Here is a 23758-nt window from a genome sequence, read left to right on the forward strand (position 1 = left end):
ATAAAGTTAATTCAGTTTGTAATTGAGGTATGTGTAGTTGGAGCAATAGCAGTGATCGATCTGTCTGTATGATGGGTATCACTACGTTCTTTCAGTATTGTGTCAACTTTAGCAAAAAATAAAGATCCAGGTAAAAATTGGTTGTGACCAGCAACCTTTTGTATGAGATGACAAATGGGATTTGGTGGTCAGGCTAGCTCTCCAAGTGAGGCATGTTATTGTATCCCATTTGCGTAGATCGATGCTCATGCAGTTGATCTCTGGATTGTCTGGTCCAGACTCGATTATTTACATCCCGACTTCATATAACTGGAATACTGCTGAGTACAGCATTACACAACAAACAAACAGCAAACAACAAATCAGGTTACACAGCAAACAGCAAGAAACAAACAAAACCGGTTGGAGTGGCAAGTACATATTGGTGGCTGTAAAAGTAGTCTGTATGTTTTTTCACCTCTTTAAGCAATATTCCAGCAATAATATGGCAGGGGACACCAGCATAGGACTTCACTCATTATACCCATGTGGGGAATCAAACCCAGGGCTTCAGCACAATGTGCGGATGTTTTAACTACTAGGCTACCCCACTGCTCCTAGTAGTAGTAGTAGTAGTAGTAGTAGGTTTTGTGATAGTAGTGCTGATGAGCGTAATATCAGCAGAGGTAATAGTTGTGGTTTGAGACTGATTATCCTTACAACCTTTCCTAATCCTCAGTATGCAAATGTGTATGCAACAAAGTGACAGTTGGCATAGCTGGATTCATCATTCATAAGACACCTTCTGTTTACGCCATGTAAGGTATGCGAATATCTTGGTGTTTTCGATTGTCATGTCTCGTGTAAACACACCAGGTGACTTTTCACATTGTCGCCAAGTTGCCATGCCTTCTGAGCCAGGATGAGATCAGCAACTACATGTCTTGCTCCAGCTTGAAGGAATTTCTGGGGAAGATTTCCAATTTGTCATTGCCATATCATATCATATCTGGCTTAGTTGAATAGGACGTCGACGAATATTTCAGTAGTTCTCGTTGCCTGTGTGATAAATGGCCGTCTGCATTGTGTGGGTTGTGAGCCTGAAGTTGTCCACCAATACTCTCTAAGCTGACCTTGCTTAAATTTCACCTGTGAGGACAAAAGTTGTCATAACGTCAGGTCTGGTTTGTCATTTAAGATAAATAGATTTGATTTTGACACTTTTGCTTTTTGCATTATGACAGCCGTTTTTGTTATCTGTGGCGTGTTCAGGAGAATATTGAATAATTGAAATTTGATGGAGATGTACTTGTGTTGTAGTTTACTGAATATATTGATGGTTAGCCTCTATACAATACCAGAACTGGAATTTAAAGATGAAATATGGATCTGATCAAGTGGATATTGCATTTGAATGTATTGAATGAGAGAAAACATGGCCGCTTTTCTGCGAATCTGAGACATTATTGTTTAAGGATTGGTACTATTCTTTTAAGATCTAGTTTTATTATTTAAGAATTTTTACCTTACGGTCATCACATATTTTTGTTTATGTTTCCTTTTTTTGTTACCATTGTATCAATATTCTATTTGTAAGTCAGTTTGATTCGTTACATACGTAGTAAGGGCAGGTAACTCTGAGTATGATTCATCATAATACCCTAGGCGTAACCGTGACTGTAAAGTTCCTGCATGAATTGTCTCTGACATGCTTCTGTTTAGTGACAATGTATGAGATATTAGCTACTAAATAAGGCCATTGTGAATTAATTATTATAGTTTAGTCCATGGTGGCTTAACTTTCAAGAACCTGTCTCACATGAGGTTATTATTCATGAGTGCCAACAGATGAAGAACCATGTGTTGCCTTCTTTCTTTACTTGACAAAGTACACAATTATTCATCATGCAAATCACTTCGGGTGAAAGTTGCTAGACCTTGATTCATCTGGTTTGGTTAGATAATTGATTCTTTCAGTTTGGAAAGTGTTTGGTGAAAGTTTAGTTACTGATACAGTATTGCCTTAAAGACCAGTATTGATCCAAATCAAAATATTAAATTCACAACATTTAGATCATATTCTACTATTAATAATTGTATCATGTGATAAAAGATTTACTATCTGGTATTTATTGCAGATTTAAATATTATCATGTCAATACTGCATGTATAAATTATTCAAATGAACATGTTTTCATTAAATGTTCTCTATCAGAAGAAATTGTTTGAGTTATTGGTATAATATATAAATAATGTTTATAATTTTGAGAAAGAAAAAGACATTGTGAGTTTAACATATGGATGGAAAAGTTTAGAATAAACAGGATAATTAACAAACTATATAAAATTTCTGCTAATAAGCACGTGTCAACATCCAGGATCTCATATACATACATTTGTTTGTGAAAGACAAACCATATAATAATTTGTCCAGAACAATATCTATCAGATCTCCCATGTATGAATTAGTCATGATCAGACGACTCTGAGAAACAGATTTTACATAATCATTTGGGACGAACAGAATAATTTGTTTCATCTGTGAATTGATGAGAAAGCACAATAAGGGGAGATAACTCTGTTATGAATAGGCTACTGGGTCTTTTCACTATTGAGCCCAGCATTGATTATCTGCAGGTGTGGATTCTTGTAATGTTGGGAGATAAAGCCGCAGAGGTAACTCAGTTCGCAGCCCTGAATATATTGGATTTGTTTTGTTGGGGACAATTTACGCATACACTGAAACTGACTGCGGATGTACCTATATTGCTTTCATGTGCGTGTGATTGTCTGTTTATTCCGAGTTGAATTAACACCTTTGTTGCTTGTTACCTGGTTTCATCGCCTTGTATCTGAGAATAATTCTAAAGTTCACGCTCTCTGCATAAATGGAAATTAGTGATTATTTTCTATCTGATAAAAAGTGTTCCATTTAGCATGAGAACTGCAACACGTTTTCTGTCTGAAAGTTCATAAAACCTGTTGTGAATAGGCATGAATATTATGGGTATTTTAGTTGCATTGTCTGTAGGTTCTTTTTCTTCAGTCTCAGCTTTGAACAATGTCAATTTAAATTGTTCCAACACTCACATTCATGGCAACAATGTAAATTGTTTCAAATGTGTCACTGGGCTCTTCCGCTCATGTTCAGTGGTGACCTTAGAAATAAACTGAGCCAACCAAAGATATTCTAACATTTTTCAGTTGAAAATACAGTAGAAATGTATAATTGTGTTCATTATCAGGTTGGTATGGTCAGCAGTTTCCTGGATTGTTCCATTTACATGTGCGAAACTATACTTTCATCTTCAGCTTGATTCCTCCAAACGTATTGCAAATTATATGTATTAAACAACATATAGTTTCTAAATGCCTCATCACAATGAAGTATAAACTTAACAATATGGATCTGAGAAAAAATTACATACCATTAACAAAACATTATTTGGCTGACAGTTGAATAACTGTGAATCAGCTCACACTGATTATGACAGTACTTGCTATATCATGTTCATTATATCACTTGGACAGTGGGGTAGCTTAATGGTTAAAGCATCCACTTGTCATGCTGAAGATCCAGTTTCAATTCCTGACATGGGTTCAAGTGTAAAACACATTTTGGTATCTCCCTGCTGAAAGCGACATTCACTCACTCACTCACTTATCACCATGCAATATCTATTTCTTGTTTGTTCCAGTTTTGGTCACTATCAAGCCTGGATATATACATTTATATACACCAGTTTATAATGCACATAGTGTTCCTTCAAGGCACTGTGTTTTTTGTTTAACTGAATCAATATAATAGTAGCTATTCCAATAGTCTATTAATGCAAATAATACTTTCTGGGCATACTGAAATTATTCTCATTACAGGAATCATTATGAAGTATAAATTAGTGTGAGTGAGTGAGTTTAGTTTTATGCCACTTTCAGCAATATTGCAGCAATATCATGACGGGGACACCAGAAATCCACTTCACATATAGTACCCATACAGGGAATAAAACCTGGGTCTTCGGCATGATGAGCAATCGCTGAAACCACAAGGCTACCCCGCCACCCCAGTAGAAAGTAGAAACAAATCTCAATGTGTAGAATGTACAGTGTATTTCAAATACTACTCATAATTAATATTAAAGTTGCCTTTTATGATGACCTGATATGCAAATATTAAAAACCAATGCTTTTTAGCATTTTAGGCCATTCATTTTCGTGGCTGATTTACAAATCTGCTGACCTCAAACACTGAAAATTCATGAAATGAGTAAAGAAATGAAAGGTAATTTATTCAAGTAAAAAAGTCTGCTAAAAGTAAAAATCTACAAGCATTGACATACAATGTACCATTAATTTTGAATATGTTTGATGCCAAATGTGCAATGTTTAACCATGTACCACTGTTTTTCAGAATGTTTGGTGCGAAATGCAATGGATGTCTACAGACAATTCCAGCCAATGAGCTGGTGATGCGAGCTTTGGGATATGTTTATCACCTGCCCTGCTTTGTGTGTGTGGCATGTGGGCACCAGCTACAGAAAGGGGACCAGTTTGTTGTGAAGGATGGACAGTTGTTTTGTAGACTTGACTTTGAGAAGGAGTTTAGTATGATGCCCATGAGCCCCAAAAGTGAGTGTGAGTTGATTTTTATATTCCCTCTTTTTCATACTGAAATGTTGGTTGGCTGATTTGTGATTGCATTTTCTGAAAGAGAATTGTTTTGAATTGATAATGAAATAAGCTCTGAGTACAAGTACACAAACAATATTCCAGCAAAGAACTTACCTCCCCTTACTCACCTCATCAAAATCTCAGTTCCTCCACTGACACTCCCTCTTGACTCAACCAAAATCAGCAAATGGACTTTTTGAATGCACCTTCTCTTTTGTCAGCCCACATCTCTGGGATTCGCTTCCCCCAAACCTCAGAAATACAACCACTAAAGACGCCTTTAAATCACAGATTAAGACAAATTATATTTCTGAGTCCCAGTAGATAATCACTCTCTGTTTTATGTATACATGTTCCAGTTTTATCACACTATTAGTGCCACTGAGCATCAGTAATGTGGACATTAGGCACTTTACAAACGTATTATTATTATTATTGTTATTATTATCACCGTGGGAGACACCAAGACTGGGCTTAACATGTTGTGCTCATGATGGGAATCAAACGCAGATCTTTGGCATAATGAGAAAATGCCTTAACAACTAGGCTACCCTGCTGCCCCTATAAAGCACCCCAGACTTCATTTAGATAATAGAGAACTGATTGAGATGTTGTTTTTCCTGCAGGTGACACAAGTGATTGTGGTTTTGATGACGATGGCCATGATACACCAAACAAAGGACCAAAACGACCCCGTACAATTCTCACCACCAGTCAAAGACGGAAATTTAAACAGTCATTTGAAATAAATCCCAAGCCTTGTCGGAAAGTAAGTATGACTGTCTGTTTATGGCTCTTACTTTCCTATAGTAACAAACAGGATATGCTATGCCTGAAGAATTGTTGCAGAAGTATTCACCCACAATCTAATAGAAATGCTGGCATAACGTGAGCCTTTGGATATCTCAGTGATAAAGACGAGGATGCAGGAAGTATGCATGTGGTATGCCATCAGTGCTTCGTAAGTATGAAACATTTCCTCTGATTTCCTACATATACTATGTTAATATATCTGTTTGATCTGAAGTGATGTCGCCTTTTGTAAACACTGAATCAAGTCATGGTTTTGATCCTTCGAGAGAGAGCATGCAAGTGATCCAAGCAAGCAAGCAAGCAAGCAAGCAAGCAAGCAAGCAAGCAAGCGAATTTCTTCAGGAATTTTGTTTTACATGATGTTTGATCAGATTTCCACTAAACAGTTGTATCAACATGATGGTTTGCAAATACCTGTAGACAAAAGCTTCTGTGAAGGGGAGCATTCTGTCCTTCCAAACACTGAAGTAAAAGAAAAATTCTACAGTTAGGTCTATAAATTTTATTGTAAGAATTGGTGTAAATCTGTACTCACATATCCTTCAAAGCCAACCCTGTGGCCACTTATTAGGTGATACATAAAATAAAAATGTAAATTACCATTAAAGTTAAAAAAAAACACACTTCAGTTGAATTCTGCATAACTGATAAGGCAGAGAAATTTTATGTGGTGACTTTTTCTGTTGATTTCTATGATGTAACAGTTGTTCAGGTCCACATTTTACCATCACAACTGGCTATGTCAATGCATGTCCTTTAGCATCTTCAATGTGTGTTAAATTTATGGCTTTCAAATCCCATTTGAAATTCATAAATTCATTTTAACCTCAACGAATATAAACTACACTCATAAGCTTTTGAAACAACCTACGAGTAATCTAAGTCATCTGAAGATCATTGATGGATGAGGTATTGTTAGTGTAGTACCTGATCAAAATTCCATTGCCTGTTTACATGAAAATAGATATTACACGAATGACATGTGCAACGATATTGATCAGTTCCTGTGACAGTTTAGGTGCATGAGAACATGCATACAGAGAAAGCATGCACGTATTGTAAGCACCTTTACTTTGGTTGTGACAGCTTGTCAGTGTTCACTGGAGCATCACAGCTCCTACTGCGTGCGTAACATTCCTTTCAAGCAAACATGGACTGACAATGGTTGACGTTTGCGCACCAGGAAATGCTTCTTGCTATTTTGCATGTCAAGGTGTTACCACAAAATTTCATAGCTTGATAAAAAATTTTATTGTAACAGTTAGGAATTGATTTTGTGACATTACTAATGTCCTTTTTTTGTTTGTTACATTTGAGAGTGATAGTTATTGTTGTCAGACTTTTGGGGTTGAAGACAAAGTAGTTTGTGTGTACTTTGAGAGAAAATATGCTCATGGAAAAGAATTAGTGAACACATGAGAGTACAAGTGTTCCTATATTTGTTTCCAGAATTATATCCACAGTGCATTACATACCATGTGAAGAAACCTGGAAAACCTAAAAGAACACTTGTACTTTCATGTGTTCACCTTACTCTTTTCCATGAGTATATTAAGTATTAATATAATATACTGAGAGGATATACTGTCAAATGTCAAACAGTGCCATGATGTGGTGTTCCCTTGTTTGTTTCCTTCAGTATATGTGACCAGTTCCTGAACTGTGTTTGTAGGATTTGTTTAGAGCAATAGATGTGCCCCTTACCCACACACATCACCATATCATTCTGATAACTTGCACACTGTATAACTTCTGCACTGTATGTGTCGGCTTTTATGTAGCTAAAGAAAGTTATATTTGAAGTAGATTTATTTTATAATTTAATACAGCCGTTCTCTTCTCCTTTCTCCTGAAGTGGTTTGACTGTAGAAATAATTTGAAACACCTTTTTCCAGGTGAGGGAATCATTGGCGGCAGAGACAGGGCTGAGTGTTCGAGTAGTCCAGGTTTGGTTCCAGAACCAGAGAGCAAAGGTAGGTTAACTTGAGTGAGTTAGTCAGGTGCAATACCTTTCAATGGTATAACCAACGTTTACCACTTTTGTGTTTGTGTCTTGTTTAACCCCAAACTCTGCACTGTTCCACTAATGTGAGTGCAGTTGTCCGATTGTGTCTGAGCCAGACAATCCATGTTTTGAACAACACTCCACACCATGATCAGTTACAATGGCGTATTATTTTCAAAGTCATTGAACTGTACTATAGGTTTCTGCCCTTCCAAAGATTTGAGTTGTATGGCAAATTATGGCAACAAGTAAAAAGAGTACTTTCAGGTGCAGGTTCTGATTGGGATAGAGAATAGTATTTGCAGACTTTTAATGAAACATTTACATGCAATGATCTATGAAGAACATGGTTACTGAGATTATACTTCTTTTCAGGTCAAGAAAATTGCAAGAAAACAGAACATGGAGAATAATAACAACACTGGGGATGGGAAGAAATCACAAAAGTCACAAAAAAGGAAAAAATCGGATGATGATAGTGATTCCTCAGGTGATTATTCCGGTACACACAATTTACATGTTATTGCTTCTCATAATATACATTGCTACATAAATTATGCCATATTCAGCAAATTACTGGTCAGTCAGTGGGCCATGTGATATGTGTGTCACATGTTGTTGTAGGATAAGACATCCAAGTTAAATCCTAGAAGTCCACACAGCAGTATTGGATGATAATAGATATTTATCCTAGTTAGGTTAGTCGAAACTTCAGATTTCCACTAGTTTCTGGGTTAATTCTCATATGACTGTCTTTACTTGTTGGAATTAGTTTTCTAGTTAGCAAACATTTATCTTTGGTAGTTCAGGATTTATATTAAATTTAAGTTTCTAACATTAAAATGTCTTTATTTAGTGTGTTTTGAATTTTGTTTCATGTGACATTTGTTTTTATCACTACAGATGGAGGGATGAACCCTGACAGTGATGAGAGTGTCTTAACAAGTGAGTATCATTGTATATGCACCAGCTGGGGGATATATTGGCATGTACAATGAGATGGCAGTTACCTCCTACCTAAGCTGAGAGCAAGTTTGGGTTCACACTGACCATTCTAAATGGGTTAATGTGTCTTTTGAGCAGACCCTTGGAGCAAAAGGAATCTGAAGCATGACAGATGAGCTCATTATTATGAAATAATGTAGAATAGCACAATGGCATTATGGATTCCTACATTCGGTACATTTTGGACAAAAAGATAACTTGAACCCCATTGTGCTATAGTTTTATGGAGAACCTGAGGATCAGATGGTTGCAATTATCACCGGCAGTTTTCACAACAGTGTCATCTTAGTACTGATGCACAGAAAGCATTGTGATGCAATTTCATTGTGCCTGGGAATGTACAAAATCATCAAAATAAAGTTGTTTTCTCATCTAAGTAGATACAATTTAACAACTTTTCTAATGAAGTAGTTGTTTATATTCAAGTTTTTTGTGCCTATTTTGTCAGACACAGTTTTGCCAACTTACAAGAAATGCCAGTGAAACAGTTCAGTCAGCTATAGATAGCACCAAGTGAAGATAATGCCTCACTACTCTGCTTGTTTTCATGCGTGTTTACCAAGCCTTGTGTTGTTGCAGATTTACCGCCATTGTCTGAGAGTCAGCAGTTCCCTGGTCAGAGTCATCCCTATGACCATCAATCTCATCAAGGTATGATCTGCAGTAAGTGATTCTATCCATGCATAGATCTTTCATCTTCATGTTCACATTTGATTTCTAAGTCACAGTTGGTTCATCTATGTGTTATGTTACACATATATAAGTCACAAAATAATTCCTTATCTAAGTTAATCAAGGGTGCTGCCAAACTATAGTTGGCTAAAAATGGAGTGAATGAGTGACCATGGTATCTCTCCACCTTTTGCAATACCCCTACAGTATCATAGTGAGAATCACCAGAAATGTGATTGACACATTGTATCTACCTGGTTGTTGGGAGTGAGTGAGTTTAGTAAAAACCATTTTTAGCAATATTCTTGCAATATCATGGCAGGGAAAACCACAGATTGTAGCCATGCAGTGAATTGAACCTGGGTATTCACTGGGTGGAGTGAAGACTTTAGCCACTAGACTACCTGGCCACTGTCAGAGCAGGGTTTACAGTGTGTACATCAGTATCTATGCGTGTCAATCCATAGGTGCAAATGATATTAATGTCAGTTCTCTAATGTATTTACAATGCAGTTACTTTTGTTGCTGAGTATATGTTTCTGGTTTTGGTTTCAGGTAGCATGTTTACAGTACAGGGACTGCCCGAGAGTATGTACCCAGAGACACCGATGCCACTAGAGGATGGTGTTGAAGCTATTGATCAAATGCTGATGAACGACAGCACAGGCCACCCTCATATCTCAGCATCTGGCCCCCTCATCAACCCTATAGACAAACTGTACTCCATGCAAAGCTCATATTTCAGTGCTGAGTAGACGAGGACTCTTCCTTGTGTGTGTGTTGTGCTGGGGAATGTGTCAAAGACTTCGGGTTGTTGAACACAGGACTTGTGTCAAAACTAGATTGTGTCAAAAAACTTCACGTAATGGCACCGAGAAGCCGTGGGATGAACAGAGCATGGATTCGTGTCATATTCACTGAACAGACTTCACTGTATAGATGACATTGCTGTATAAATAAATAATTTATTTATTATTGTGAATATAATGTTATTAGATTACCAAAGATCTATGACATTCCATGTGCATTTTATCAAAATATGGAACAGAACATACTACATCTACTAACAACAACATACAGTATCATTTAACAGACTGCTTAGACAAGTAAACATTTTTTGAGGAATATCTACTTGGATTAGTTATAAGTAATGGCAGTGCTTTTACAAGGATGTCTCAAATTTGAATAGTTTTTATGTATATTCATTTTTAACTATGAAACTTAAACACAGAGATGTGTTTAATCTATACTGAATTAAAAGATAAGATTAAAGTCCGGATCAACCATTCAACTTCTTTTTCCTAATCACCTAGTCATTTAGTTTATCAGTAATGATTTCATTTCTTATTCTTTAGGTATTCAAGACAAAAGTTGTAGCTGATTTATGATTATTAATGAATTAAACGATAGATGATAGCCTTGGTAGAGCTCAAGTTCCAAAGTGTATACACCCACCTCAAATTCAATACCAAAAAGAATCATCACTATTGTCTGAAGGAGTTCTTTTCAGCATGTACTGTTTCTACAATGACAGAGATGTCAATTCAGGAAATGATAAGTGCAACCAAACTATCTAGTACATGGCTACAGGGTTTGAAGGAAGTATCAAGTCTACTCTACTTCTGTTAATTTTTTCACGGAACTATAAATATTTAGATGCGTTGAAATATGGACAGTTTTTAATTTTTAGTGCATTTAGTATTCTAGAATATTATCTAGAACCAAGAATAACAAGTGATGCAGTTGTTACAAATACTAACTTTCTGACTTCATGACAAATTGACTAAAGTTGTATTAAAAACTGTGGCAGATGATCCACAAAGCGTTCGCAGCACAACGATATTCGCAAGTCTATGATGAACTTTTGATTGCTCCTAACCCTACGAATGCTTTGTAGATTTTCACCATGGTGATCCTCAAAATGTTTTTGAGAACCTTAGTCTCAGTTTAAAGTCATTTTCCTTTCTGATAGCTGTGCCAAGATGTTAACTGACCGTTGACATCACACTATGCAGAATCTCAAACAATGATGTTCTCATAGTGCCTGAGATGTTGAATACTGCAGTGGCATGACATTTGAAAACTTTAGCAATTAAACCCTTTTGCAGATAGTGCTATGATTCTGATTAAGAACCCTTGTGCTTGCATTTTACCAGTAATTTGTGAATTTATTGATATGTTTGTATGTTAATAGTGCAATATATGGCAGAGAGGAATGTACATAGTAAGTGTTGTAGTGTGTGCATGTTTCTCGTGTTTGTCCTGGGTTCCTGGTAGGAGGATTTCGATAGTATACCACATCATTGCTGGACTGAGTAGGAGTTCAGTTACCCAATTAAAAGACTGAACTTGTTTCAGTTTGGATTTGCTTAAATTCTTTCCTTTTTTCGAAGATAAAACACTCAGGTTGTGTTGATCAATATCAGTGCTTTAGCAGTGCAAGTTTGTGAGTTATGTTCCTTGGCCATGCCAGGATCTACAGATTATTTGAAGACTAAATTTGCTCTGATAATGATCCTTGGTGTGTTTCCATTTGCTAGTTATTTTTGTGTTAAATATTTGCAACCTGTCATACTTCTACATCCCAAATCATGTTTTTAGTAGCATTAGGTCAACTAACTTATTCAACAAGTATTTGTTCAGAGACAAATTCTACTTGCACACACAAGTGACCCCAAACAGTGTCTATTTATTATAAAATTCAATCACTTATTGCCACAATTTATCTTTCATTTTTGACTAGAGATCATCTAAATTGTTAGATTGCCTTGGGCAGTTCACACATTGTTACACAAGACAATCATGAAATTTTTGTGGACTTCCTGCCCACTATATGTCTGATATTTATCTCAAATGTAAACGAAACAGAGCACTTGATATGGAGATTAGAAGATCATCACAAATTTGGTAATTCATGTCATTCTTGGAGGTTGTGGCTTAGCCGAGTGATCAATGCATTCGCTTGTCACACTGAGGATGTGGGTTCGATTCCCCACATGGGTGCACAGTGTGAGTCCCATTTCTGAGGTTCTCTCCCATGATGTTGCTAGAATATTGCTAAAAATGGCATAAGACCAAACCCACTCGCTTGTGAGAATTGGTTTTAGCTTGAACACAAAAGTTTGATAGCTTCTAAAAACATCTTGTCCATATGCATGCTGTAAATATCCTCTAAAGTATTATACTACATTTCCTTATGTTGGTCTCAAACTGGACCCTCGGTCAGCATTGATATCAGATAAAATATGATATTGTGAAAAAAATGGTTGTGACTACACTAGAAATCCACGAAAACATCTTGTCCATCAAGAGCAGCTGTTGCTGAAGTGGAGTTGCACAGAAGTTTCAAGAATGTACCATTTCTCGGATACCATATTTTTAAAAATCCTTTCAGAACATATATTTATTGTATTGTTACAGGTCTATGATCTTGTTTATTTGTTACTGTTTGTATACATAGTGTTTTATTTATTTCTTTGGCAGATATTTGATAGATCAGGAAAGGGGCTATGATAGAGAATATCACTAGGGTTAGACAACACCCATCTGTTCGATTAGAGAAGACTAGAGAAGAGCTGCTGATTCATGGGCTGAATACAATGAAATCATAATCAGATTGTTAGTGCAACAAAATACCTACACATGTGACTGGGAAACCTTAACTTTAGGGTGTGGTGGGGTAGTCTAGTGGTTAAAGTTTTTGCTAGTAAAGCCAAAGATCTACGTTCGATTGCTGACATGGGTATAATATGTGAAACTTATTTCTGGAGTCCCCCCGCCATGATATTAAAGGAATGTTGCTAAAAGCAGAGTAAAACTAAACTCAGTCACTGTAATTATGCACAGTTGGCATGTTAGTCTGTATTGATTGTATTCAAGTTCTGTAAACCTTTCAGTTGGATATCCTTGAAATTCTTATTCGTTGCATGAAACCTAGGTTTGTGGCCAGGAGTGTATATCGATAGGTCTATTTTCAATTTGATCTGTATTCATTGTCCTCCTGTCTTTTAAAAGTGATGTTATCTTAAGTGTACAAAATTATTTCATTTGCTTTGTCGTACATGCCACATTTCTTATGTAGATTCACACCTAAGTACAATGCACACCACCTATTATTGGTATATTTCTGGCATGTTAGTATTTTGTTTCTCCTGAACAGCTACATCATGTACTTGATTTATACCAGATAGAAGGAAGAAAAAGGTTGAAACAAACTTGGTCCAGGAAAATGTGAATATGTAAATGAAAAATTATGTGACACTTAGATTGTACATCCTGTTTGGGCAGGCATAGTTCCAAGTATATTCTTCATACCCAATAAAACCAAATGTTGACAATATGGCAGAAATGTTTCACATCTGAACTATAGATTTAATTTTAATGAACCAATCCAGAGGTTCCTTTGGAATGGAGTACGGGGTGGGATGCATAATTCTGTGGGTTTCGTGATGGGAATATTACAGGTGTACGTCATTCACCAGACACCTGGATTGGTTGGGATCTCAATTCTTAGTTAAGTCTTTTTGAAGCCATGAATCGCAGATATTTTTTGGCCAAAAATATATGCTGAACATTGACTGTTCAAAGTTCTTTTGCAAAGATATCCTTTGATGATAGTGTCACTTTTCATTATATCAGCAATCGGGGCCTCTCTCCACAAACTGATCCTAGAGCTACAGCTGTGGTATGGCTTCATTAAAGTATGGGTCTTGAGATCATCTTAGCATGAGTATTGTTATATGGAATGATTCTCTTACAGACGAATGATGTTTAAGCTTTTGTGATGATCTGTTTAAAGGTTTTATTCAACTCCATCCTGTACGTACTTGGGCTGGGGATGGTGCTTCCCAGTGACTACAAAGATACCTTACATTTGTTTAATCTGTTGTGATGATCTGTCGTACTCATCAGTTCCTAAATGTCATCTTGGTTAATAATGAATGAATAAAACCTCATTTCAGTTATTTTTTGTCTTGTTTTCAATATTACTACTGGAATATATAGAAGCCATGATCACACGAAGTTGCTTGCTTGTGCTGCAGTCAGCAAAACGAGTTAAAATGTCATGAAGAGTTCATGCTGGTATAAAGTCCTTCAAGATAGGGCTGGGAAAAGACCCTTTCACCTGACCCAGCTTTGACACTCACTACTGGTCTCAAGACTTGGGTACGCAAACATACTACCAATGTATGTGACATTACTTTCCTTGACCCAGACGAGGTATCCAATGCCAGTCTCAAGATCTGGATACATTTGAATTTTATCCATTGAATTAATGAAACAGACATGGAAGCCCAAAAAATAACAAAACAAGTGAAATATCTGTTCTTAAGCATTTATTATGTAGCAAAATGTTACCACACCGAGTTCGCATAAATTATTAACTGTTTTGATAAAGGGAGAATTCCTGTTGATAATAATCACTACTATTTCTGTGCATTGACCAAATTTAATATTACTTCACAGAGGTGAATTCAGGATTCTAACCACTCAAGATGTTCTCATTTGGGGAAACATACTAAAAGACTTAATAAGATAGATGGTCTTATTTTAAAATTTTACACACAAATCAAGTAAATCTTTAATTTGCATTTTTTCACTTTAGCAAATTTATCTAAAACCTATTGTCAAATAAAATATGTTAAAGGGATTTTATGGATGTAGCGTGAACAAAAAAAGTGCAGCAGAAAATTACGGTGAAGATTAAGCGGAAGGGGCAATACATGCGATTGTTTTACTGTAAGCACTGGCTTCAAACCAATACAAGGCCACACATATTTATTGTTTGGTTCAGACCAGACTGATGAAAGCTCAAAATTACTGTATTATTAAAGAAATTAATGTCAGTACAAAAAGCTAAGGAAACTAACTTTCCTAATAACACTTATTTAAATGGACTGTAAATATTCTCAGCCAGGGCTGTGTATTGACAAAAAATGTATATTGTAATATACTGTGACAAAGGTATCTGAATCACAGTGATATATTGGGAGGTGAAGTGGTTGGCAATAATCAACACTAAACATCCTGACCCAAGATACAGAAATAGTTAAATGTCAGCATTAGTCATTACCATTTTGTAGTCATGGATACAGAAGTGATAAGGGAGAGAAAAATAATTTATACATTGATACTGTGTTTATCCTTAAACATTATTTGTGAAAGCATTTCAGTGTAGATGTTTTACAACACAATTTTTGCAAAACTTGTCATATTTCTTCGTAGGAAATATACTGGAATGCAGAAGATATATTACAATAAAAATCATCTGAAAAGTGTATCTGTATATTTTTCTAGAGCTGCTGTCAAACATCCAAATCTTTGTGTCTTCTGATACTTAAGATCATATTCCTCTCACTGGAAAAATATTTAACATCTTTCATTTTAACTGATTCATCGTTTAGTCTTCCCCACTTACAGAACACCAGTTTTACATATATGTTACAGTCAGATTGTAAAATCACTCATTTCATGAAATAAATGAGAAGATCAGCCATTTCGCATCAATTTGTGTCACAACAATCAATATACTTCGGGCCATTTCATGAAATGTCACTTCATCCTTATGTGGAACTTTGTGAGGTGTGGTTGCTCTGGACACAGCAAGTGTGAAACAAACTGGTGTAAATGCTTCAAAGCCAAGTTGAAGTGCAACAGTCGCTTGCAATTGAAGTGCAATAGTTCTAACTGTCAGTGACAATAAGTGATGTTGACATTGTGATCCACTTTTGTAGATAAAGATATATAGAGAAATTTCACAAAATGACTGACTTGACAATCTGCCTGCAACATAAAGAATATATTGATTTACACTAGCTTACTGACCAGCCAAGATCTCTTTACCAAAACATTAAAAACCTGTGGCCATGGGAATGGTCTCAATGCTGTGCTGCAGATTCATGAAGAGAGACCAGCAATGATGTTCCTAGAAGGTTTTACAGGATATCTGACATACTGCTAGCTGATAAGAATTCTCCAAAAAAAAATTCTTGTTTTACAGATCTCCATGCCGTATTTTTTCAAAAATAAGAAGAAAAAAAATTAATTTTTTCCACTCAAAAAATAAAATCCTAATGTTTTTATCAAAATGTAAACTCACAAGAAAATGCTTTTTAGGTTGTTTTTTGACCCATTTTTACTTCATACATTGCCAAAAGTAAAACACTTTGAGCATTTAGAAGGAGTATTACTTTGACTGGAAACTATATTTATATTCTAAGGTTTTAAGAGGACAAAAATCCGTAAAACAAGAAATAACATTGGTCTGGCCTAAGCAACAATAATTCTATTTATCAAATTCTTATGGAAATTTATGAAACACCAAATTCATAAGGGCAACAAATTCGCTTCAGAAAAAGCCCATCAATGAAGTCTCAAATAGGTTGAAAAAGATGAAAAGGAAATAATTATTCCAAACTTGCACAGAAAGCATGATAGATATTTGAAAACCATTTTACCAATAACTTATATCTAAAAATCACTCAAACTTACATAATATCAATAGAAAAACAGTGCAATACAGTGTAGGACACAAGAAAATTTAAACATGTATGGCTGACAAGGTGAGAACCAGGTGAGAATCATTGACTTGAAGGAAACATCTCTGTAGGTGACAACATCAACAGCTTCCTCACATCGCAGTGAGTGACATGCAGCAGCAGCAGGCGCTACAACAAGGCTGCTGACTGTATTGGTGACACCATTATGTGTGGATTCAGGGCAGAGAAGCGAAGAGCTCCTTCTGAAATTCCTCTGGGTTAGGGACCTCATCAAGCATCCCTGTTAAAATAAAAAAACCCCAGAAAAACAGCATTAGTGATGTACAGCACATTCGAGAATATTGCAAGAAATGGCAATATATCCTGCTGCTTGGAGGCTACAATTCTGACTTTTCCAAAATCTTAACCATCAAATATGTTCCAAAGAAGTGACTGCAAATTATGTCTTAATCTTCAAAGAAAATAGAACCTTTTAATCATGAAAGCATAACATTGTACACTGTTTTATCTATTAGTCACAAAATCATAATGGGTTCGGGTACTGATACGGGTACCCGGGTCCAACTCACTACCCACCCATCCTGGGTATTTGGGCTACCCACCCCAGCCCTAATGGATACCCAATAGTATACAGCCTTTAAGCCAACCATGATTTTTTTTCTGCCTATGGCCCTTGGAATTAAAGAATAACAGTTTGAAAATATTTTTTCTTCATATTCAAAATTGATGATAGTTCTTTACTAAGTCAAGCTAATGAGTGTTTTTAATTGAGATTGGGCCCTTGTCCTTTTCATTTTGACATTCTCATTTCTGAATACTCAAATATTCTACAAATCATACTATGCACAAAGTGAACTAGATGTTCATAAATGTCTGTGTCATGTTGATATGTGTTTCCTATAGTCAAACGTTATCGCAAGATATTAAAATATATAATTCCAACTGTACCTTTCAGACAACAAATAATTTATTTTGGCAATACCACTATAATTTAAACAGTTGCATTTGCACTAAATTATGAGTTTTTAAACTATCAGCTCATTTGGCCATCAAAAACTGTTTGTGGCCAGTTCTTAAAATGTTGAAATTTGTATTGAGTACTGAGCTCTGCTTTCCAAAACATATCAAAGCATTTGACTATTGTGAGGTTAGGTTGCTAAAGAAAATGCTATATACAGTGGACTCTGTCAATACCGGCACCACTCGGGACCAAATAAACATGCCGGTTTTTGACAAAGTGCCGGTGTAGGCAGTTTGCCTCATGATGCATCAGCATCTCGTTAGCATTAACAACATGTTTGAATTAAGAAATAGAGTTCGCTCTCTACCACCATGTATAGTGTAATAAAGCAAACTTTCGCCCTGATCTATTATAGTTAAAGTACGAGGACGCTTACGTCCGAGTGTATTATCAATATAATAGTTCAGGGAGAAAGTGTGCTATATTACACTATACATGGTGGTAGAACGAACTGTATTTCTTTTCTAAGATGCCGTATTTAATAATTTCTAAGCCTAATTTCGATTAATCTATGGCAGAAAACAAACGATGGTGTCTGTGACCTAAATTAAGAATCCTCGCAAAGGACTAACTGACGCGCCGTTCTTTTGACGTGTCACCACCCTACGTTAAGACAAATGTTACTAGAAAAACAAATGATGAACAGTTTGGTGAAGGTTTATGTTCGGGTTAAATATCTTCTCCAGATCATTTTAATTACATCTGTGACTCTCTTAAACCATACAAGGCAAAATGACCGTCTCATTTCTACTACCAACGAAAGTTTAGACCAGTACATTCAACTGAAGCTGACTAGTCATGCAACATTCCACGATTGCATTGTGGGAATGTAAACATTGCAAACATGACCGTGTCGCTGTATTAAGTTTTGAGTCGAACTATGAGGCATTTTATCCTTCGGAAAACATAAACATAATGTTTCCACTGGTGATGTTAGCTGTGTGATGTGACTGCAAACCAAGACATCCATCATGACGTCGGTTACATTGTGACGTAATGCAAAAAAGTCCTATCACGAGGGGGCAGACTGGAATGAACGGTTGTTCACACTGTAAAAAAGTCACTGATCTTGCTTTGTATTTTCTGTGCCGATGCCTTGAGAGCAATGTCCTCAGCTGCACTTTCCAAGTTCTGCACATGATGTAGAAGTCATATTTCCTGGCTAGATGCTTAGTGTTTAATCTGAGTGCACATGCTTTCTGTGTGGGTCGAGGCATTTTATCAAAATCTTCTATCAGCTGCACTTTTTGTTGAAGTGTCAACTTGCACGTTTTGCGGGCCGAGACATTTTGGCAATACTGACTGTTACACTACAGACATTATACGATTTCACCTTCAATACCCTCTAATTATTCTATATATGTGACACATACCACTCACTAGTTAACAAGATACTGGTTGACATTTCCCGTTTCTGAATAATATCGGGAAATGTGTTGTTACAGTGCCCACTATTCATCACTCTATGTAAGGGACACGTATCACTCACTAATTAACAAGACACTCATTGACACTTCCCATTTCTGAATAATCTCGGGTAGTAATCGCGAATTGTGTTGTTACATCATTTGGACCTAACTGCATCAAAGGGTTGCGTCTTTCATGTGCTGGTTTTTATGGATTTGTTTTCATAACCACTTGTTTGTTGGGACTGAAAAACAATGCCGATATCCAGAGTAGACAGAAATCGATGTTTACAGATGTTTCTGTATGATAACAAAGTGCATTTCTGCCGCGACTGACACTTTATGCCCTTGTAGACAGAATGCCGATGTTTACAGAGGCCAATATTGCCAGAGTCCACTGTATATTGTATGGCTCTGCTATCTGCAGATGACTTGGGTTGTCACTATTGACCTTCACTAACATGAAACACTCCACACATGATCCTAAAGCAGACTGAAGATGATGCACATACCAATGACATCACAGAACTCGGCCAGGGATTCACATGGTAGCATCTCCCCTTCGTAGAGACGAATGATCTTGTCACAACCTTCCAGCACTGGCTTGTCATTGTTCCGGATGTACTCTGCCAGAGAGTTGCTCCATGAGCTGTCAGTGTTGATGGTCACTTTCTGCAACAGAGACAACGATTGAGTTTGGGTTTTGTTGATGATCACTTTCTGCAATAGAGACAACTGAGTTTGGGTTGATGGTCACTTTCTGCAAAAAAGACAATGACTGTGTTAGGCAAGATGTGAGAAACTCATTTCTGGTGTCTCCCACCATGAAATTGCTAAAAGTGGCATACAACTAAACTTCTCATTCTTTCAAACTTGGAGAAAACAGTTAAACTTATAACTTTTTAAAATCAGATGGCACAGGCCTAATCCTCACAAATATTAGTAACTGGACACCAAAACATTTTCATCAATCTATCATTAAGTTATTGATGACTTCACAAATGCTACCTTCATAGTAATCAATGCTTTTACATCAAACTAGATGCTACAAACGATATCTTCATGCAACTACTTTTAGTTTACTATACAACAGAACTGATTGTCTAATACATTGTAGACTGAATACAAGAAAGCTGACTCCTATACAATGGATACAGTACTATTCTTTCTAATACAACAATTAAAAATAATCCCAACCTTCCCACAATGGATGCAAGTCACTGAATGAAATAAATACCATATGTGTCATACATTTATCTCCAATCATTAAGTCTCAGACAATGGAAGCAACACAGGAAAGTTTGAAAAATCCAAACATTCAATAGCCGCATCATGAAGTTTAAACAGCTGGTCCATGAAGCCATGATTTCATTGTCACTTCATAGCTGCCAGAATTCTCTATGAAACAGAAATCACTGTTCCACGGTGAGCATGCTGTTGTGTGCACTGTGTGAGTTTTCATGACGATTTTAACAATGTATCAGTAATATCAGGGTGAGTCAGCTTCAGTGAGGGAGGGTGGTTTTACGTCACTTTTAGCAATATTCCAGCAATATCACAGGAGGGACACCAGAAATTGCTTCACAAGTTGAACCAAGCTCTTTGGCATTACAAGTAAAGGATTTAACCCCTAAGCTACTCCACCGTCTCTAGTGTTATCTTCAGAACACAAACCTATCTAACTAGAGTTATCAGTCATAAAAAATGACACACACTGACCAAATACACTTTGACCCAGGGTTAAATGTAATATGGGCAAACCTTGACCTAGGGTTATATGTAGTTCAGGCACACCCACCTTGACCCAGGGTTAAATGTAAAATAGATACACCTTGACCCAGGGTTAAATGTAATATGGACAAACCTTGATCCTGGGTTATATGTAGTACAGGTGCACCTTGACCCAGGGTGAAATGTAATATAGATACACCTTGACCCAGGGTCAAATGTATGTAATAAAGACACTCTTTGACCCAGGGTTAAATGTAATATGGACACTCCTTGATCTGGGGTTATTATGTAACATAGATACACTTTGACCTAGGGTTAAAAATAATATGGATACACCTTGAGTAAAGTTAAATGACTTACAGTTGAATAGCATACAAAGACATATATAACTGTAAGTATTTAAGGTCAAAGCATTCAATCCCCTAGTGATTAAACAACAGTCAGTGAGTCCACAAGACTGACTTAAAAAAATATACAGACCCAATAAATACACTAATTAGCTGAACCATGCTGCCCATCCATATCTAATTCATGAGCTGACCCAGAGTCACTACACAGTATTGTAACAGAAGTGAACAGAATGTTACTCTAAAAGAAACACAAAAAGTGATACTGTGAACATATAAGTATATATGTAAATATGAATAAAATATTCACATGTGTTACGGTTAAGAATTTACCGTGACAAACAATGTAAGAAAAACCCCTGTGAACCAGCAAAACAGAAGAAAGACAAGTTTAACATGCTCAAATCTTGTCTTAAGACAATGACAGTAAGTTATACAAAGTCACAAGTCAATATAACAATATTGATTTCAAATACAATACAAGTGAGATAAAGTCTATGGCAATGGGTCACAAAATATATAGTATAGCAAACTCACCAAAGTCTTAGTGCGAGAAACAGTCGAGCAGAATGTAACACAGTGAGCGGTCTGACAACAGCTATGGAGATGAAGCGTTGGCAGAGGCAGAATGATAAACTCCAGTGAATGAATGTGGAAGTGTCAGTCTGTGTCCCCCCCACACAACACGGCAACTAACCTTTATATATACTTTCAGTTGTTTCCCGAAAGTATGAGCACCTACGGTCATCGCCAACACCGTCGAATGCCCCAAAATAACCTCCCGGAAGTATACAAACAGGAAGTCAAGGGCAGATAATTCCCGGACAAACCTGCTGCCAAAATCCTAAAAATGCAGATCATTGATCATACGAAATGTTACCCATTATAATTATTATTCAAAACACTAAACGTTCTGACCCAATAATGATTATTACTGAATTAATAACAAAATATACAGAAAATACACACTCGTAACACATGATATGATTTGAAGGGGCACAGACAGTGGACTGTTTTGATAAAATCAATATTCGTTGGTCAACAAGTGATGGACATAGAAGTGAAATATGGAATTCATCACATATGGCTTGATTATAAAGATTCAAAGTCGTTTTTTCTTTTTAAGCCTTATGCAACCAACCATAAAATGTGTTGTTTTAAGCAGTCTGTCTTTTGGGAGGCCTGTCTTATGGGAAAATACCAGTTAGTCCAGTGTAGCGTCACTTTTAGCAATATTCTAGTAATATCAGATATGGCTTTCAACACCAGAACTGGGATTCAAACTTTGTACCAACAAGGGGAATCAAACCCAGCCTTCTATCATCCAGCTTTAACAATAATAGTTTAGGCCAAATTCACACAGTACAAGGGCAGAGCAAGCTTAAGTTCATAAATACGAACACAACTAACTAGTAGGCAACATATGTGTATATGCTTTCAGCACACTTGGGTAAATGAAAACCAGAAAGAAATGCATGGCATCATACAAATTTTAAGAAGTAAACCTTCAATTATGTGAAACAAATTTCATTTTTCATTTTAACTCTTTAAAGTTGCAGATTGTGTCTTCATTCTATATTATTTTGTAATGAAACATAAACATTAATTGATAAAGAAAAGAGATGTTAAAGCTTCTTACATGCACATTCTAATAAAATGAATGAAAACAGATCATACAAACATAAAACTAAACTAAGCTTAATTGATTTCTGACATAAACATGCACAGATTGGATAAGACCTGAGAAGTTCTCATTTCTTAAAGTCATATTAAAGAAAAAAACAAACAATTTTGCAAATATTGTCTCAGAAATCAAAATAGCATTTCTTTACAGACATATTGCAGATGATCAATCATGAAGTTAGCGACAAAACTTCTTTCCATTTCTATCATTTCAAAACAGCCCATCTTTTCCATAAGCCTGCCTACTGGGGATTAACCTAACATGGTAGTGAATGCGTAGGTGTGATACTGTCAGCCGTGCTCTACCAAGTGTTCGTCATAACTGAGTTGTCATACGACCGAAATATGACACACTGGACGTGGCCTATCAATCTACACAGAGTGGAATACGCGAGAAGCCGACAAAATCCCTCCACGACAATTGTAAGTACAAATCCACAGAGCAGCCTTGCTAATGACTTCCAGGTGTGTGCTGTCAGAATGAACTGCCTGGGTTGATCTGTACACCAACACCAAGCATGATTATAGAAGTATTACCCGATTAGTGTTTGGATAATCTGTTCACGGTCCCCCATAGCGCCTCATGGTCATATTCCAGGCAGATATTTGGGGGGTTGAGCAGTGAAAGAGTGAAATGTGTCTCCCCCAGTCCGGTCATCTAAATCCACTGACCGAGTACTAGGGCAGGAAATGTGTGTCTTACGTTGGAGATTAATGACAGGTCACTGATTTCTACTCTTAGTTTTATCTGATGGAGGATTAAGAGATTGATGGGATTATTAACATCATCGTCATCACCTGTGACAGAATGTTTGGAAGAGCAAGGTGGAATTCAGATATGAACAGGAACAGGTTCATAATTTCATACAGTGTGTTTTTATATTCTTAATAATATACTTGTCAAGTTTTGTGCAGAACAAAACTTG

At 36.4% G+C, this 23758-nt stretch overlaps 2 protein-coding genes across 4 annotated transcripts in view; one reads left to right on the forward strand and one right to left on the reverse strand.

Annotated features, from left to right (window-relative positions):
• LOC137273664 (LIM homeobox transcription factor 1-beta-like) overlaps positions 1–14109 on the forward strand; it is a 63003-nt gene extending 48894 nt beyond the window's left edge. Inside the window, exons 4-10 of one of the 3 annotated variants that reach the window (XM_067806454.1) lie at positions 4391–4614; positions 5277–5419; positions 7359–7436; positions 7844–7958; positions 8372–8413; positions 9053–9136; positions 9701–14109. In XM_067806454.1, coding sequence (XP_067662555.1) covers positions 4391–4614; positions 5277–5419; positions 7359–7436; positions 7844–7958; positions 8372–8413; positions 9053–9136; positions 9701–9900 — 886 coding nt within the window. In that variant the 3' untranslated portion in view covers positions 9901–14109. The remainder of the gene's footprint in view (positions 1–4390; positions 4615–5276; positions 5420–7358; positions 7437–7843; positions 7959–8371; positions 8414–9052; positions 9137–9700) is intronic. The other 2 variants (XM_067806457.1, XM_067806456.1) reach the window with 2 other exon arrangements.
• Positions 14110–14464: 355 nt separating this feature from the next.
• Positions 14465–23758, reverse strand: part of LOC137273665 (E3 ubiquitin-protein ligase UBR4-like) — a 130487-nt gene continuing 121193 nt past the window's right edge. Inside the window, exons 118-119 of the mRNA XM_067806458.1 lie at positions 19584–19743; positions 14465–16924 (exon numbers count right to left, since the gene is read on the reverse strand). Coding sequence (XP_067662559.1) covers positions 16860–16924; positions 19584–19743 — 225 coding nt within the window. The 3' untranslated portion in view covers positions 14465–16859. The remainder of the gene's footprint in view (positions 16925–19583; positions 19744–23758) is intronic.

This window comes from Haliotis asinina, chromosome 2 (genome assembly GCF_037392515.1).
Source record: "Haliotis asinina isolate JCU_RB_2024 chromosome 2, JCU_Hal_asi_v2, whole genome shotgun sequence".
Classification (NCBI taxonomy): Eukaryota; Metazoa; Mollusca; class Gastropoda; order Lepetellida; family Haliotidae; genus Haliotis; species Haliotis asinina.